Source organism: Taudactylus pleione, unplaced genomic scaffold (genome assembly GCF_031769625.1).
Source record: "Taudactylus pleione unplaced genomic scaffold, aTauple2 ptg000016l, whole genome shotgun sequence".
NCBI lineage: Eukaryota > Metazoa > Chordata > Amphibia > Anura > Myobatrachidae > Taudactylus > Taudactylus pleione.
In genome coordinates, this window is record NW_028284418.1 from 53026444 (window position 1) to 53045000 (window position 18557).

The 18557-nt window shown below is 44.6% G+C and overlaps 1 protein-coding gene across 3 annotated transcripts in view; it reads right to left on the reverse strand.

The window, feature by feature from the left end:
• TNKS2 (tankyrase 2) overlaps positions 1-18557 on the reverse strand; it is a 72517-nt gene that overhangs the window by 15792 nt on the left and 38168 nt on the right. The window contains exons 12-20 of one of the 3 annotated variants that reach the window (XM_088476470.1): positions 16546-16717; positions 15132-15208; positions 9280-9425; positions 7794-7959; positions 6531-6750; positions 6183-6292; positions 3536-3724; positions 1898-2150; positions 1202-1284 (exon numbers count right to left, since the gene is read on the reverse strand). In XM_088476470.1, coding sequence (XP_088332596.1) covers positions 1202-1284; positions 1898-2150; positions 3536-3724; positions 6183-6292; positions 6531-6750; positions 7794-7959; positions 9280-9425; positions 15132-15208; positions 16546-16717 — 1416 coding nt within the window. Of the gene's footprint in view, positions 1-1201; positions 1285-1897; positions 2151-3535; positions 3725-6182; positions 6293-6530; positions 6751-7793; positions 7960-9279; positions 9426-15131; positions 15212-16545; positions 16718-18557 lie in introns of all 3 variants that reach the window. The other 2 variants (XM_088476459.1, XM_088476478.1) reach the window with 2 other exon arrangements.

Consider the following 18557-nt stretch of genomic DNA (forward strand, 5'->3'; position numbering starts at 1 on the left):
GCCAAAAGTCATGAGATAGATGCCTAGTATCGCGTAGCACCTCCTCTAGCACAGTGAAGTGCTGCAACTCGACGTGGCATTGATTCCACAAGACCTCTGGAGAAATGTTGACCCATGCCATCTCGACAGCTTCCCACAGCTCCCTGATATTTGTAGGTGCAGGATCTTGAATGCGAATGACCTCTCCACCATGTCTGATAAATACTCGATTGAGTTCACTTGGTGGCCACACCGTTTGTCAGAACTCTCCAGAATGCTCTTCGAACCAGTTCTAAACAACTTTGGACTGATGACAGTGCATTATCCTACTGGAATTTTCCCCATTGCTATGGGGTGGTACAAGAAGTCCATGAAGGGCTGCAAATGGTCATCAAGCAAAGCAACATAGCGGTCACCGGTAAGTGACGTGTTCAGACGGACCAGTGGACCCAACCCATGCACGGTGCCTTGTTGACAACTGGAGTCCATGGCCTCATGGGGTCTGTGTCACACCTGAACCCTGCCATCAGCCCAAAACAACTTGTACCATGACTCACTGGACCACGCCACATGTTGCCAGTTCTCCAGGGTCCAATTAGCTGCGTCACAAGCCAAGGTGAGGCTCTGCGTCCGGTGACGTAGTGTTAACAGGGGCACTCTGGCGGGTCTTCTGCTCCCATATCACATGGAAGCTAAAGAACGCTGCACTGACCTACTGGATATGCGTTTGGTACAATGGCCTGCAACGAACGTGTATGCGTTTTGAACCAGTGTCGCATTTTACCACGGACAATTCTGGCCAGACGCCGCTGGTCACAATCATTAAACACCAGTGGTCGTCCACTGCTCTGTCCCCGATGCGTGGTAATTCCTTCCATGAGGTATTCTCGGTACACACGTGACACCGTAGATCGGGGAACGTTGAATGTTCGCACAACTTCGGAAATGGAATGTCCCATCTGTCGGGCACCCACTATCATGCCTCGTTCGAACTCCGATAATTCACGTCGCATTGCCATGAGCAGCCTAGCTGGTGTTCAAACTGACTCCTGAGATGTCAGATTACAACTGATGCCGGTCTGGGCCTTTCCAAGTACAATGATGCCACCTACCATTACATACTGTTATCCCATGACTTTTGGCACTTCAGTGTGTGTGTATATATTTACTGCACATTGATGTTTAGAAGTAACTGTTAATCAATAATTGAACTTCAGCTCACCTGCTCGCTCTCAAAGATGTCAATTAGGTGTTCAAGTCCAAGGTTTCTCAAAAACTGATTGATGCTTAAGTCAACCTCAGGTACTTAAAAAACAAAAATAATACATGCATCATTATCGCTGCGACCACGTTAAGCCAATACAAGACACCTACCAGTCTTTGTTAGCAATAAAACAATACAAGTATCAGTCTCTATGCTAGCAAGTCACAGATGGACACCAAATTCCTTATGGTCTAAAATTGTGTCAGGTGAAGAATAGGGTTTTTGTTTGACCAAAGTCCAACTCCTTTAAAAGTGACACATACACACTGTAATGCAAATATAATTATTGCATGTGTGTACTAGGCAAGATGCAACAGAATAACTAGTACACGTGCATCCTCAAAATGCTGAACACATTTATAAACAATTTAGGGCAGTGGTTCTCAAACTTGGTCCTCAGGACCCCACATAGGTCATGTTTTGCAGGTAACCCAGCAGGTGTACAGGTGTACTCATTACTCACTGACTAAAAGATCCACAGGTGGAGCTAATTATTTCACTCGTGATTCTGTAAGGAGACATGGAAAACATACACTGTTTGGGGTCCTGAGGACAGAGTTTGAGAACCTGTGGCTTAGGGGATAGATGTATTGCAGGGATAAAAGTGCTAATTTCAGAATGTGGTTACATTTTCCAGAAATGCTAAATATTTACCTTCTTCCTTTTTCTCTAACACAGCAGCTCCCTCAGCTCCTCCACTATTTGCAGATAGTGATTCTGAGAAGCTGCTGGCCAGGTTGTCCAAGCTGCTGGCAGCTGATAGAGTGGGTGGACTTGAGGGCACAGAAGAGAGAACTCCCACTACTGCGGTAGTAGGCTGGCACACATTGATAAGCTGTGGTTTATAAGATGCTGGCAAAGCGGCCGGGGGCATAGCTGCTGTAAGGAGGGCACGTACGTCATCAGCCTGTTTAAAGAACAAAACCTTGCTCATTGATGCACTGTTTCATGGTTCATAAATGTATATTAGAGGTTAGCTATACAGTTACATCATTGTCAATGAATATAAATGACCAATTAGGACACACTTTAACAGCACTGACTTGGTGGTTACTTCATATAGGCATTAGTCTATTTTGTACCTGCAGGCTACTCATTCACTTCCAAGATGCCCATACACACGCAGATTCCACCATTTGACCTGTCTATAGTACATCTGTATCTAGATCTTATTTGTTGACATAAAAAAAACATACAGCAATTACATTATATGATATTTTAGTGCTCGGCCAAATGGCTAGGTATTATGGGATACAACCATATTCTCAATAGCCATGATCAACATCTGACAGAGCCTAAACAGATATCAGCAGTCATATTGTACCCATACACTGGGATATGCTGCCATTTTATGCAACAATTTATGGAAGGTTTAGATAGAAGTTGGAAAGAGATAAAAATACATTAGAGTAGTTTGCTGGTTTATGCCAGGGTTCGACAAAATTTTGTAAAATCTAGGAGCCATTTTAAAAGTTTAGGAGCCAGACCATCGTCCATTACAAAAAATATATGAAAGCTTGTATAGACCACCACATATGCCTTTTCAGTGCCCTTCAACCTCCCCACATGCCATCAAATCACCACACATGCCTCTTTAATGGTCATCAGATTCTGCAACATGCCCATACCAGCCCCTGTAGTAGTGCCCCCAAAAGTTATGCTTCCTGTATTAGAGCCCCCAGTAGTAGTGCCCCAATAGCAATGCCCCTGTAAAATTTCCCCATGTAGTAATGCCCCTGTAAAAGTGCCCCAGTAGTAGTGCCCCTGTAATAGAGCCACCAGTAGTAGTGCCCCTGTAAAATTGTCCCCAGTAGTAAGCCCCCTGTAAAAATTCCACCAGTAGTAAGCCCCTTGTAAAATTGTCCCCAGTAGTAAAACCCCCTGTAATAGTGCCACGCAACACACAGAAAAAAACCAGAATACTTACCTTAAGCCCCGATCCCATAGTGGCCGCGGGGGACGCCGGAGCTCAGGAGTGAGCTCCAGCTGCCGATGCGGGGAGTCGGGCAAAAATTTTACCAGCGGGCGCCATGGCGACCGGGATTTGTCGAGCCCTGGTTTATGCAATGAAGCTATGTCATATATTGGTGTTGTTACAACCTCAAACTGATCGTCAGGTGTTTTTCACATAAGAAAATAAAAATGTATCCATTCTAGGGCCACCCAAAAGGGTGAAAGGACCCAGCCAGACAGAACTGAATAGCAGCACAAGAGGTTTCAGTCAGGCTAATTTCATGCAAGTAACGCCAAAATGGACAATACCAACAGCATATTGAAAAACTAAATACTTACTGCAACCAAGTCTAATGAGGTTTGTCCCTCTTGATTTTTCAAAGTAGGATCTGCACCATGTGCTAGTAGCAGTGCACAAAGCTGAGTTCTTCCTTTCTGAGCAGCCTCATGCAGGGGTGTAAAAGCCCACTTGTCAGTGGCATTAACACATGCATTGTATTTGATAAGTAAAGCGGCCACTTCCACATGCTGCAAAATAATAACGTGACTAGTTATTTGCATACGGCTTTATAGAAAACATACTCATTTATATAGAGAGGATCGTAAAAAATGTGATAAAAAGAATATATATTTATTCCAATAATGAAAAACACTGAAAAGTGGTACAACACACACCAATAAACTGACAAACATATAATAGGCCGTGCTAACAAGCATAACCATAAACTGTAGCTAAGAGAAATCACACACTCACACACAAACAAAACAAGAACACCTATACGTCTTTAAACCTATTTAAAAAAATGACCTGTCAGCTTTTAGGCTTTGAAAACTGAAGGGACACAAATGACTAACCATTGATATACCTTTTTCAGTGACGAAGTCTAATGATTACAAGTCTGTCAGTATTTAATCGATGTGTTTGATACAGTTTATGTAAATAATCAGTTTACAAAAGACCATGGTCAGCAATACATAGGTTAATTTGCATTTATTACTGAAATTTCGAACCCAAATACTTTCCACAGAAAAACACAGATGCCAGCTTCCTAGGTTGGTGAGCAGTGGCCTTAAACCTCCATATGCAGGGACTTGTCTCCACACAAGTCCACACTTCCCATAAATGTTCTAGTACTCCGGATCACCTTTTTGGCCCGGTCCGGTGCCCAGTCTGTCCTGGTGGTCAGGATCCATCCAGACAATGCCATGGCGGTGGCATGTGTCAATCATCAGGGGGGGAACTTGGAGCATCAGGGCGATGGTGGACGACGCCCGGATCCTAACTTGGGCAGAGACGTACACTCTGGCGATCTCCTCTGTGTTCATCCCAGGGTGGACAAATGTGAGGTAGATTTTCTCAGCAGAAACATGATTCTGCAGGGGGAGTGGTCTCTTCACCCGGAGATCTTCGAACTGCTTGTTCAGCAGTGGGGTCTGTCAGAAGTGACCTCATGGCAACTCACAATTGCAAGGTTCCCTGGTTTTGTGCTCACTCCAGGGACCCACTAGCCTTCGCGTTGGATGCCATGACCATTCTGAGGATGTTCCGCCTGGGATGTCTTACCTCCTTTGTCTCAAGTGTTGGAACGGATGCTGGTACAGGGCATGTCGTTCATCTTGGTGGCTCCGGTTTGGCCCTGACAGTCCTGGTATGAAGCCAGGCTCTTTAGAGCTAAGGAGTTTTCCGAACGTGTGGTGAAGATTACGTTGTGGGCCAGGAAACATGTTTCGGTCCAGAAGTGCCACAGAGTGTGGAAAGTCTAACACACTATATTTCCGCATTTCGTCTCTCTCTTCCTGCAGGATCGTTTGGAGGCAGGACTCCAGCTGAGCTTTTTGAAGGTACAGGTCTCTGCATTATCCCTTATTTTCCAGAGATGTTTGGCTTTTTTTCCTGAGGTTCGGACAATTTTTGCAGGGTATTTTGCATATCCAGCCTTCCTTTGTCCCCCTAGTGGCTCCATGGAATCAGAACATGGTCATGTTAGCTCTTCCTCAGGCCCGTTTTGAGCTGGTCTTCTTTATGACCATGGCTTTGGAGCATTATCTCATCTTCCATGAGGATAGGGAGGATTTGCGTGCGATTCCTTTCATTCCAGCCTAAAGCAGCTTTGGTTTCACATTAATCAGGAAATTGTTTTTGCTGTATTCCAACTTTCTTCTTCCTCTGAGGATCAGGTGTGTTTGGCTCTTGTCTGCTTTTGGAGAGAACTTCTTTGGTTAGCCGCACTGATTTACTTTTGGTGCTTTATGATGCCAAGAAACGCAGATGGCCAGCGAGGAAGGAGCTTATTGCGAAGTAGATCCACTATGTCATTTTCCTGGCTTACTCTAAGCTCAGATCAGCCTGCTCTGGAGCGGGTCGGCACATTCTACCAGGGTGGTGAGTACTTCTGGGCCACGCAGAATGGGGCCTCAGTGGAGCAGTTATGTTGTGCGGTCCCCTGATGCTCGGTCTACAAATTTGGCCATTTTTATCGTTTATGTATTTTCATCCAAAGATGCTTCAGTTTTGGCAGAAAGTACTGAATTCAGGTTGTCTGAAAGTACCCTCCCCTGGGGCGGCTTTTGACTATCCCACGGTAGCAGTGTCCACCAAATTGGACAAAAGACAAAATGGGATTTATACTTACCGTTAAAATTACTTTCGATGATTCCATTAGGAGGACACTGCTTTTCCTTCCCTTATGCTCATTCTTCTTGTTGCCCATGGTTTAGGACTTCTTTTGAAGTCATACTGACAACAAAGTGTTTTCAGAGGGGGTGAGCCAGTGTCTAGAGATAGGTTACATTAAGTACCAGCTGCTTAGGACCTCTCGAGCAACCCTGGTAGCAGTGTCCCCCAGATGGAATCAAAGAAAGGGATTTAATGGTAAGTACAAAACAAATCAAATTTTTTAAGTCGCACGTTTTTATTTTTTTTCCTTTTTTAACCAAACATATTTGCAAATTTTTTCTATAAAAAGGGACTTAAAGTCCAACTTACCCCATATGATGCTGCATTGTGCAATGGGATTAATCCCCCTTTATCCTGAGCATTTACATCAGCACCATTTTGTAACAGGAACTCAGCAACTTCTAGGTTATTGTAGCCAGCTAATGGAAAACAAAACCACAACACAACTTAATAATGACATGCAAGAGGGAGATGCTCAGAGTAGCAGCTTTTTGCCAACACGGTTTCACAGATAATGGCTGTATAAAAATGGGAACCATTTTTTGGGAATAAGAATACTTAGACATACAGAAATTCCTTCTTAATGATATGCCCACAAGCTGCTCACTAGGATCCTTTCACCAAGTTACTTAAAGACCAATGGCACTTAATACGGACCTGCTAAATGTAATGGTGTAGAGTGTCTGCCCATCGTATCCCTGCAATTGACTTTGTCAGATGTGCACAATTTCTTAACGCGAGCCACACAGCCTCTTTTAGCAGCATCTAATAAGGCGGCATCTCCACGCAGAAGATCTTGAATGTCTGTATCTCCATCTTTGACCAGATCTAGTGGTGTGTTGCCATCTCTATTCTTCTTTGTTGAGTCAGCTCCATGCTGTTCAGAAAAGAGCAATTCAAACATTACAGGAATCACAAGCCACGGTGGGAAGAGTACAGTACTGGAAAAAGTGGGGAATAGTCCACTTGCTTCTAGAAAGCACAAATTTAAATTAATAAAGACGCTTTGGAATCCAAGTTAATATTGAATATGACTATTTTCTGCAAGGGTTCTGGAAAAGCCCATTCTGTAAATGTGCATGCAATCTGTAACACAGACTTGCTAAAAAGCAGACATTGTAAGACATAGGAGGATGGAGGGTGTATTTCAAAATGCTTTAGGCCTGCTGAGTTTAAGTGATAAAATATCGGTCTTCTATTTGAACAGAAATGTTTTGGACATGTTGGTGCACATAAACACACACAAGACCGACCAGTTATGTTACATGAAACAAAAATTGCTTTGCACTTTGTGCTTTTTGTTCTTTGTCAGTATTAGTTTAGCCATTAACGAAGCTCTATGTGATCGGAATCTAACTTTCTTACACTTTACTTTTTAAGATCGTGAAAATGGCAGGTCAAGAAAAGACTGGATTGCTCTTGTTACAAACAGGTTTAATATATAATAATTATATATAGTTTGTTTCTTTGTTATTTTAAGATCTCAAAAGCTGTTTTGGATCTAAACACCTGGTTTTTGCATTTTTCCTTTTCCGATTTATCATGTAAAACCAAGAACTGTTTTGGTTAGATGACATTCTTTGAAATGAGAAAGTTTATAATAAGCTTCAGTAATAAGAGCATTTAATTAAAATGCAGACCCTGTTACAACTTTGTACCAAAAATTTAAAAAAACAAAGCCCCAAACTCAGACTTGTAATAGAACTGATAATGCAGGATGCTACTTGGCTGCTACAGCAAGGAATATTATCTAAAAAAAAAAACTAAGCTGGGATACATGGATAGTGCTAGAAAAAAATGTCGCCAAACATTGAAACAGGATTATTGACATTCTGCTCTTTCCTTACACGGTAGAAAAGTTTAATTGAATCAACAGTTCTCATGAGATGTTAGATTCAGGCTTGCAGTGCACCATCATACCTGAAGCAGTAGCTTGCATATCTCATATTTTCCTTTTGCAGCTGCCTCATGTAATGGTGTGAATTTCCACAAATCAGCAACATTGATAACTGCTCCATGCTTGACAAGCAGCTCTGCTACTTCGTAATGTCCATAGGAACATGCATTGTGTAATGGAACCAGACCGCTGAAGAAAAAAAAAAGTGAAAACGAAAAAACCATGTAACTCAAATACTGAACAGAAAACTTGTCAGACCCCATAAAGAATGCGTTTACATATTCTAGAGTTTACCCCCAAGTGTCAAACTGCTCCCATACCAAGGAAAGGAGCAACAGAAATAGATGACCGAAGAGGCTCTCTAGAGGGACCGCACCCAGTGTACCCCGAGCCAGAACGTCTAAATCCATAGACCCAAAAAGAAGAGGCCAGAGGAGAACACCCCTTCTGGTCGGAAACCCCGTTGTAAGCCAGCAACGGTGTGTCTTCACTGATCATCATTGGGATCACTTATGCTGGGCACACACTATGCGATATGTCGTTAGATCACCCGATGAACAATAGGTCACAATGCATCTGTACAGACATATTGCATCGGCCTTGCAGCACAGACAATGCTGATATATCTTGCTGATATATCGGCACGTCTGTGTATGGGCGACTCACTGACCGTCTGTACACTTGCTGCAGGGACCTGCTGACACCGACATCACAACTGTGCAAGCAAATTAAGGATTATGAATGATAAAGGGCAGACTGGCCAGAATTCCAGTATTTTGAATATCTTAATCTGCTATGTTATGTATCCTGAACAAACAAGATGAACTACAGATATGTCCTTCCTCATTTATCCTCCATGTGTTATGAGTCGCCTTACACAGGGTGCATGAGAACCGCCGGCTCCAGAGCGACTGGGCCGGCGCTGGGCGTCTTTTTTGCGTGTGAATAAGATGCACAAGCAGACTTTGCTTATTAAAATATGTGGTATGGTTACGTTCTGTGTGTGACAGTCTGTAAAATCATCACGTAACGGAACGTGTTGTGGAAAACAGTCGGTGACACTATAATGTAGCATTTCGTATACCAGAAACAGCTGCAGTCACACACAGAACACACACATGTTGCATATCACTTTAATCAGCAAAGTCTCCTTGTGCGTTTTATTAGCATCGCATTGTAAATAAGAAACATTTGCAATGAAAAAGATGCAAGAAAAAACATTCAACATGGGTAAACTCGGGACTAGGCACAACTAGAAGGGCTGTTTAACGCATTGCAGCAACAATGACATCTGTAAAAAAATCTGCAATTTAAAAAAAAAAATTAAAAAAAAAGGATCAGAATAACGTATATCTGTACAGGCTGCTTATAGAGTCAATCAACATAATTACCGTAGTTACATTTCAAGAGGATTTGTTGCCAATTGCCCATAAAGATCACATGCAGATGCTGTGTCCTTTTAGCAATACACCCATTTATTATTTTTTTTACCAACTGTAAACTGCTCACCCTTTATCTTTTGCATGGACATCAGCTCCGTGCTGCAATAGATATTCCACTACAGCCACTCGATTGTATCCTGCAGCAAAATGGAGGGGAGTAGACTGACGCCCTTCTACATCTCTACAATTAACCATTTGTGCATTGCAGAGTTTCTAGGAAAAAGACAAGTAGTAGTCTTAAAAAAAACAATAATTTTTAAATAGTTATTAATTGAGCAGAATTTCTCAATAACGTAAGCCTTTTTATTAACATTTTTACTTAGCACCTATGCATACGGCTAGCAGGCATTTCTGTGAACCGATCTACATTCAGCCTATCAATTCACTAAGTACCATTGATGTCACCCTCTCCTGCAAAATTCGTAGATTCCCTTCTTAGAAAAGAAGGAGTTAAGGTAAAACTTACCTTCGTTAACTCTTTCTTCAAAGTCCATAGGGTCCACAGGGAGACATTGGGTATAGGTGAGACCTGGAGGACCGGACACCAATAGCAAAACTTTTCAATCCCAGGATGCTCCGGTCCTTTCCCTATACCCCGCCCATAGCCTGAGGGCACTCCAGTTTTGTTAACAAGCCCATGGCAGGAGCAGGACAGGAGAGAAGAAATCACACTCTCACGCAAAGAAGGAAACAAGTGAACAAGAGAAGAAGCCCATAGAAGCCAGGTGCATCAGGGCGGGTGCCCTGTGGACCCCATGGACTTCGAAGGAATAGTTAACGAAAGTAAGTTTTACCATAACTCTCCTTTTCTTCTTAAGGGTCCATAGGGCTCCACAGGGAGACATTGGGGATGTCCCAAAGCAGTTGTTCAAGGGCGGGAACGCTCCTGAGCTGATAGAACCCTACGCCCAAAGGAAGCATCCCGAGAGGCAACTGTATCAAATGCATAAAATCTAAGAAAGGTGTGCACAGAAGACCAGATGGCTACCTTGCATAGCTGTTCAGCTGAGGCTGCCCACGAGGGACCCACAGAGCGAGTAGAATAAGCAGAGACTGTAGTCGGCACAGGAAGTCGGCCAGTCTGCGTGTAAGCTTGCGAGATAGTCATTTGGTCAGAGTATGTTTGTTAGCTGGACATCCCTTCTTGTGGAATCCATACAGGACAAAGAGGGAGTCCGATTGCCTGATGGAAGTAGTAGGGTCCACATAGATCTTTAGAGCACAGACCACATCCAAAGAGGCCTCATCTGCCGAGAGGTCTGGTGAATTAAAGGCCGGAACCACAATTTCCTCATTCAGGTGGAAGCGAGAAACCACCTTGGGAAGGAAGCCTGGGCGTGTAAGAACAGCCCTGTCCTGATGAAATATCAAAAAGGGGGAAGCAACAAGAAAGCACCCCTAAATCCTACCCTATGGGCAGACAGTATAGCCAAGAGAAACCGTGTCTTTGCAGTGAGCCATTTGACATCCACCGATTCCAGGGGTTCGAATGGAAGTTCCTGAAGTGCTTTGAGCACCACTGACAAATCCCATGGAGCCACAGGAGGGACAAAGGGAGGTTGTTTCCATAGAACACCTTGCATGAAGGAGCAATTCTGCGCTGAAACCAGATAGACAAAGCAGAAACCTGCACTTTGAAAGATGCTAGGCAGAGGCCTAGATCCAGTCCAGCCTGAAAAAAGGCAAGAATATGAGAAACTTTAAAGACTTGAGGGTCATAGTTTCGTGGAGCACACCATTGGAAATACGTATGCCATATTCTGTGGTAATCCTGGCTGAGGCCGGTTTAAGTGCTCTGAGCATGGCCTGGACCACAGAGCTGGAGAAACCCTCAGTCGTTAGGATGGATAGAAAGTATAGAGGTCGCTCACATCAGCTTAATGATATTGCACAGGTGCTTTTAAAGGGCGGGGTTTACTCTGAACCACAGGAAAAAAAGGATATTCCCTCCAGCAGAGTAAACCCCGCCCTTTGCAAGCACCTGTGCAATATCATTAAGCTGATGTGAGCGACCACTATACTTTCTATTTGCAGTTCTGAGAGGCATGAAGGGAGCCAGCATTGGGAGGATGTGCTGGTCCGAATACTGCCATTTGGAGGTTTTTGGGGTACCTCCTAGTTGAGTCAGCTCTCGGCTTATATATGTGTGCTGTTATTATGCAGTACATTAATTTGTAATTATATGACCCAGAGTGGGTGCTACTATTAGGTAGCATTAATTAATATGGGGTGAGCATTTGGGTGTTGGGCCCCCGGAGTTGCTCTGGCTGGGCCTTTTTCAGGTCATCACCACTTAATTCACATAGATACTTTTTCATCACCTATTTGTTTGTTTATTATTTATGTAATTTTAATTCTGTGTGCTGGAGGAATATCCTTTTTTCTGTGGTTCACACTGCAATAATATCAGCAAAAATACTTGAATCCTACATGATAATAGAAATTCAGGAAGTATTAGTTGCATACATTTGCAAATATATGATTAAGCACCGGGGCAGCGTCAAGGCTCCTCTATACTGGCGTCCCTAACATTCAGGGGTTCACGTCTGAGGCGCAGGGCACCCCAAAAGAATCCAGCCAAGGACCATCCCCAGGGCATCACTCGAAAAAGGGAAAAAAGATGATAGTGAAGTGTAAAGTATAGATGTATAAAGATAATCAATAAGTGTTAATATAATAAGAAAGAATTAAAATGACATAAACAAATAGATAATTTTTCAACACCTTTCTATGTGAATTAAGTGGCAAATCCGTGGGCCCCACGCCCAAACGCTCACCCAAAAATAATTAATGCTACCTACTAGTAGCACCCTCTCTGGGTCATATACCTTAGTCGTTAGGTTGGATGTCTCAAGAGCCAAGCCGTTAAAGACAGACGGGCTAGGTCCTGATGTAGACATGGACCCTGAGACAACACTACTCGTAGAGGAAGTTCAAGAGGAACCTCTATGGAGATCCTTAGAAGAACAGAGTACCAATGACTTCTCTTACCCAGGCATTTGACGTGGTTTGAAGCCAAACCTGGGCGAATTGAAGAAGGTTGGCCTCCCACCCTGGGAGCCCCCAGGGAGAGGACCATCCGGCCAGGCTGCAAGCTTGTCCTCAGACTTGGCAGATGGACGTCTAGTAGACCAGGCTTGTTTGACCCTAGACTTTGAGGCTTTGGCTGATGTCTGATGCCGTGGAAATGACTGACCCTTGGCTTTGCCTTGAGGGTGATAGGATGACATCCTAGGTTTTGTGTTATATGCAGAGGGCAGGAACACTGTCTTGGAAGCTGCCAAAGTAGCCACAATTTTATCTCATTCTGGACCAAATAGGATATCTCCCAAATAAGGCAGAGACTCCAGAGCCCGTTTTGAGTCAATCTGCTTTCCAGGAACGGAGCCAAACAATACGGCCAGCCACTACCGAAGTGGCAGATATCCTGGAGGCCAGGAGAGCAATATCCATAGCTGCTTCACCTAAGTAGGAGGCTGCATCCCTAATGTGAGATACGTATGTCTCTTCTATGGCCTCTGCCCAACTCTCAATGGATTTCGCCACCCAGGCCATAGCCCTAGCAGGACAAGTAATAGCTTCTGTAAGAGAGTAAAGGGGATTTTTGGTTACTTACCATTGAATCCTTTTCTCTGAATCAGGCTGTGGGACACTGGACCATGGGGTTTGTAGGTTGTGGCTGGACCTGGCACTAAATAAAACTGTAGCTTTAACTCCTATGCTCCTCCCCCTGCAATCCCACAATTCCAGTACTTCTTTAAAGAGTCTGGAGAGGAGTAGCAGGAACCCCATAAAATGGTTTAGAACAACCAAACAAACCAGAAGGGAAAAAACACGGTAAAAAAACAAACATCTTGCACAACTGAGCATGAGGGAGGGAACGCAGTGTGCCCCAGCCTGATTCAGAGAAAAGTATTCAATGGTAAGTAAACAAAAATCCTCGTTTCTCCTTCATCAAGGCTGGGGGACACTGAACCATGGGACGATCAAAAGCCGCCCCCAGGGGAGGGAACTCTCAGGTTGCCTGACCGGAGAACTGTATGCCCAAACTGGGTGCTGCCGTAAATATGAGGAAGAAGAGGAAGACGGAAGAGGAAGACGGAAGACAGAAGAGGAAGAGGAAGAAAGAAGAGGAAGAAAGAAGAGGGAGAGACACTATGGTATCGCTGCCGTGCACTTTTGCCTGCTGGAAGATGTACACTACAGAAGGGCTGTAGTGTACAAAATGGTGCCTAACTCCTAAGGCACTTAACGAACTCTGGAATTGTGGGATTGCAGGGGGAGGAGCATAGGAGTTAAAGCTAAAGTTTTATTAAGTGCCAGCTCCAGCCCCAACCTACAATCCCCATGGTCTCGTGTTCCCCAGCCTTGATGAAGGAGAAAATGGATTTATGACAAGCTTCTATACGTCTCTCTGTAGTCTCCTTCAAGGAGGTTGCAGTATGAATGCGTAATGTGGCATTTTTAGCCAGAAGTGTTACATGATAATCCACTGCTGGGGGAACTTCCCATTTAGTGCAATCAGTAGCTGGAAGAGGGTAAAAGGAACTGAACAGTTTTGGAATTTGAAATCTTTTACCAGGCATATTCGATGCTTCACTCATATGATCAGATAGCTGGTCCGATTGAGGGAATTGTAGTAAAACTACCTTTTGTCGTTTAAAAAGTGCATTCTTTTTCTTAGAAGCGAGGTCATCCTCTATTTGTAAAATAGATTTTACAGCTCTCACAAGAGCAGGTATATTTAGTTTAGATGGAGGCTCCTCTTCTCCTGAAACGGAGTCAGAGTGAGAGAGGTCTGCCTCTTCTGTCTCCCCAGATAATACATCAGAATCAGATAACTGAGTGGACTGGGAAGATAACAGCACGTTTAGTAGGTAAAGGCTTTTCCCTTTCCAGCATTTGCTGAAAAACTGTAGATGTGTTAGCCAAACTCTGTACTGAGGTAGACAGTACGTCTACCCCATGGGGCAGGCAAAGGATTTGCAGGGAGTACCTGCTGTGGCCATCCCACAGGGGGAGCCACCACGGGGACTGCTATGTGGTCCGCAAGTTTTGTCAGCATCTGTGAAAAGGCCGCCCAGGGTGGGTCTTGAGGAGAGACACCGGGGTCTGGGGCTGTGTAACAATTAGTACAAAGACCATACTGAATGAGGTCCTCTGGGGCTAAGCCCGCTGAGCAGGACTTACAGGACAACAGAGTAGGGGGGCAGCAGCCTCAGGCTGCTTGTTATTCTTGTCTCTGCCACACATAGCCACAAGAATAATAAAATACACAGTATGATTCAGTGCAGTGAGCACCCTGCAGTACGTGTAATATGGCACAATGTAGTGTGCAACTGCGCTATATAGTATGTGATAGCCCTCACAATTATATAGAAGATGTGAGGTACAATAAACCCCCTATACCTTAGTATGTCAGGGTGTAGTAGAAAAAAGGGACAGGAATAAACTGACGGAGTACCTAGCACAGGTTTGGTGTCACGGCGCCGCGGAGGGGTGATGGGGCGGCAGCACAGACGTTTGGAGAACACTCTGGTGCTGCTCGCCCGTAAAGTAAATAAATCATAAAATTAAAGCTTGGGCTGCTTAATGAAGCCTCCTGTTATAATGGTGGTCCAGCTCCTGCCGTATACCAATGAAACTGAAGTGTCCTCAGGCTGTGGGCGGGGTATAGAGGGAAAGGACCAGAGTATCCAGAGATTGAAAAGCTTTGCTGTTTGTGTCCGGTCCTCCAGGTCCCACCTACACCCCAATGTCTCCCTGTGGAGCCCTATGGACCCTGAAGAGGAAATATTGGTTCAGCCCACAAAATAGTTGCTTCTGCTATATGTAGGTGACACACGCACAATGATACTAACACAATGCTTGAGAAGAACCTGCATGTAAAATTAAATGACAATACAGACAAATACTCACTTTAACTATATCTAGATCTCCAGCTTTAGCAGCTTCCAGCAGCTGACGATCTGCATCAGTATTACTGAAAGTTAAGCCTTCTGTTGACAAACAAGGTTAAAATTAATTGAAATCATTTAACATATATCAATAAACCTCAGTGATGGCACATACGCACTGTATTTTATGTGATACAGGTAGTGAGGGACTCAGTTTTGAAAAATGAGTGTATCCTGCAAGACGCGCTGAGACTGATGACCTATATGTTGTGTGTGCATCTCAGCCAACAGCAATCCTGCATTCAATCACTGCCCGAGACCACCCACCTTCTCTGCCTGCCTGCGCCCGGTGCGTAGCTCCGCAGCAGTTGGACTTCAGGCCCTGCATTCTCCTCCCCAGGCTTGGGATCCAGCTCTCGCAATGCTCTGCACACCTTCTGCCATTGCCGATGCTGTGACTCCCACGGTTGCAGCAGCAGCAGCATTGTAGCTCATAATCATTTTGATGGTGATGAGCATTATGCGCTCCACCCAGACTTCTTCAGCTATCAGGCCCTCAGCAAGCAGGAGGCTGGGGAGCTGATGCTCTACAACTGGATGCTGAGGGATAAGCTGGAGCTGACGCCGCCTTTGTTGAGGACATATTGGTGGTGCTTGATTAGATGGCTCTGGTGACCCGGCTGGGGGCTCCAAGCAGGAGGAAAGCGGTAACTACTGCCCCCAGTACTACCTGTTGCTAACCCACCACTTGCCCTCGGTATTGCCCCAGCAATTTACCATTACCCCCTCCCTCCCTACCAGTACTGCCTGACCCTAATCCCCTCCTTGCCCCAACTGCAATCTAGCCTTACACCCCTCCTTACCCCCAGCACTGCACCCAGGATTGCCTGCCCCGAAAACCCCTTCTTGCCCCCAGTGCTAGCGCTACGCCAACTGTAACCTTTACACGCTCATTACCCCCAGCACTGCCTGTCCCTAACCCCCTCCTTATTACCAGTACTGCCCCAACTATCGACCCTTCTGCCTGCCTCAACCCCCAGCTCTGCCCCAACTGCTGCCTGCCCCCAGCACTGCCCAAACTGTCACCTGCCCCCACCCCAGCACTGCACCTTTTGACCATGTGAGATCAAGGCAATGTATTTATAATCATTATCCGTACTGGAAATAGTAGTGTGACTTGCCATAGTGTACAGTACGTGTAGGACATGCAAGGTGGTCTGATGGCATATGGGGACCTCAAAATCATGATGGGACCCAGAAACAGTGGAGGAGGAGCCCAATTTGCTGAAGTGGGGGTCCCTTGGAGCCACATCATTTTTCGCTCAGCGCAATCACTGAAACCTCATTTGAAGAAAACACAACTAAGCTAATAATAAAATGTGACATGTAAAAACAATTTGATTGTTCCTATGATACAGAAGCAATTAATTATGTACCCTGGAGTAGTTGCTGTACACTTTCATTTCCCATTTGAAGAGCAGTGAAGCCTTGTAGTGATACAATTGCTGGATCACATCCTGAGTTCAACAGAAGTCGGCAGGTTTGCAAATGGCCACAATGTGCAGAACGGTGGAGACTGGTCTGTCCCAAGTTATCTAAAGCATTAACCTAGGTAAAAGAAACACAAAGTAAATGATATCTCAATCCACAGCAAAGGTAGCGAGGAATCACAGGGATGGGGTGGCTAGAAATATGTAGAAAACAGATGCTAGTGTATCCTTTTAGACTGCTGGCGAGATTGTATACCTGTAAAAAGATGCTAGTTTACCGCTCACTTAAGACACCAGCGACAGTACAGAGTTTAATAGCCAGCCTACTAAGAGTTATCAAAAAAGTCAACTGTTACTATTTTGTTAACTGGAAAATTTAGGTCAAAAGTGTGCGAACATCATTATTCCACCTGTGACCTCAAGGATACATAGGAGAAATAGCACTGAGCACTGAAAGCGTCTCAAATAACAAACTTTGCACAGAAAATAGAGAAAGCAAACTCCTAAGCATCCATTCTTCAAATACAATACAGTGCACTATGCGCACTGGCTACCATAGTTTCAGAACCTTGGACTCTCCTCTCGTAATCATAACATCTGTCCAGTTAATTTATTAACTAACAATTCTCTGCACCTTTCAAGCATTGCAGCCTCCAGACTAGATTATCCCCACTGTATGCCTAAACCTGGCAGTCTCCAGACTAGGGTACCTACACTGCACCCCTCAGCCTGGCAGCCTGTAGACTAGGGTACCTACACTGCACCCCTCAGCCTGGCAGCCTACAGACTAGGGTACCTACACTGCACCCCTCAGCCTGGCAGCCTACAGACTAGGGTACCTACACTGCACCCCTCAGCCTGGCAGCCTGTAGACTAGGGTACCTACACTGCATCCCTCAGCCTGGCAGCCTACAGACTAGGGTACCTACACTGCACCCCTCAGTCTGGCAGCCTCCAGACTAGATTAAACCCACTGCATACCTAGGCCAGGCAGACTTCAGACTATATTACCCCACTGCATCCCTAAACCTAGCAGTATTTAGACTATCTTATAAACAGTGCACAACTCAGGCTGGCACTCTCCAGACTAAAGTAACTACACTGCACCCATCAGCCTGGCATATACTAGACTAATTACCCCCACTGCACCCCCCAGCCTGGCTGCCTCCAGACTAGATCACCCTCCCCCCATGCATACCTAGGTCAGGAAGTCTGCAAACTAGATTACCCCAAATTCACTATTCAGTTAGTGGATCTAGTTTGGAGCGTTCCACCATAAAGACACATTCTGGCATCTGAATAATAGCATTATCCTATATTTCAGAAACTGCTGATAAGTCACATAGAACAATTTACGTGAAAACGATGATGTGATACCGGAAACAGAGCAAAAGCAAAGCATTAAGGGGCATATTCAATTAGAAGTGAAAAGTCCATTGCCGGACTTTTCGCTGTCATCGGGGGTTTTGGCTGCGATAAAGTATTGCGCTCGTCCCCGCGTAACACCGTATTAAATTTCAAATCAGTGAAAACAGTAGCTGGCTAAAAGGTAAATCAGCGAAAAGTGCTGTCATTTTTGTGTAAAACTGCCTGACACCCCCAAAAAGATGCTCTGACATAGGGGGTTCACTATGGGTACCCCCCAATAGCCCTGCTAAAGGTATTTGGGGTCTTTAAATGGTCTCAATAGGTGCTATTTAGCATCTTCGGGAAAGTGGTAAAGAATAGCATTTTTTTTTAAAGTTGTCCCATCAAATTTGGGGTACATGAAAATGGGTACTAAAATTTTAAACTTTCGAATGTGAAGGTTTTAAAAAAGCCCAAAATCCACCTTCCGCAAGCACCTGCAAACAAAAAAACACCTGGGGCATGCTTATACTTGGGGACCCCCCGAGTCTATTTCGCTAGTTTTTTTTTTTCGCACCCAAAACGAAAGTACTGTTTTTGGGGTGTCCTGT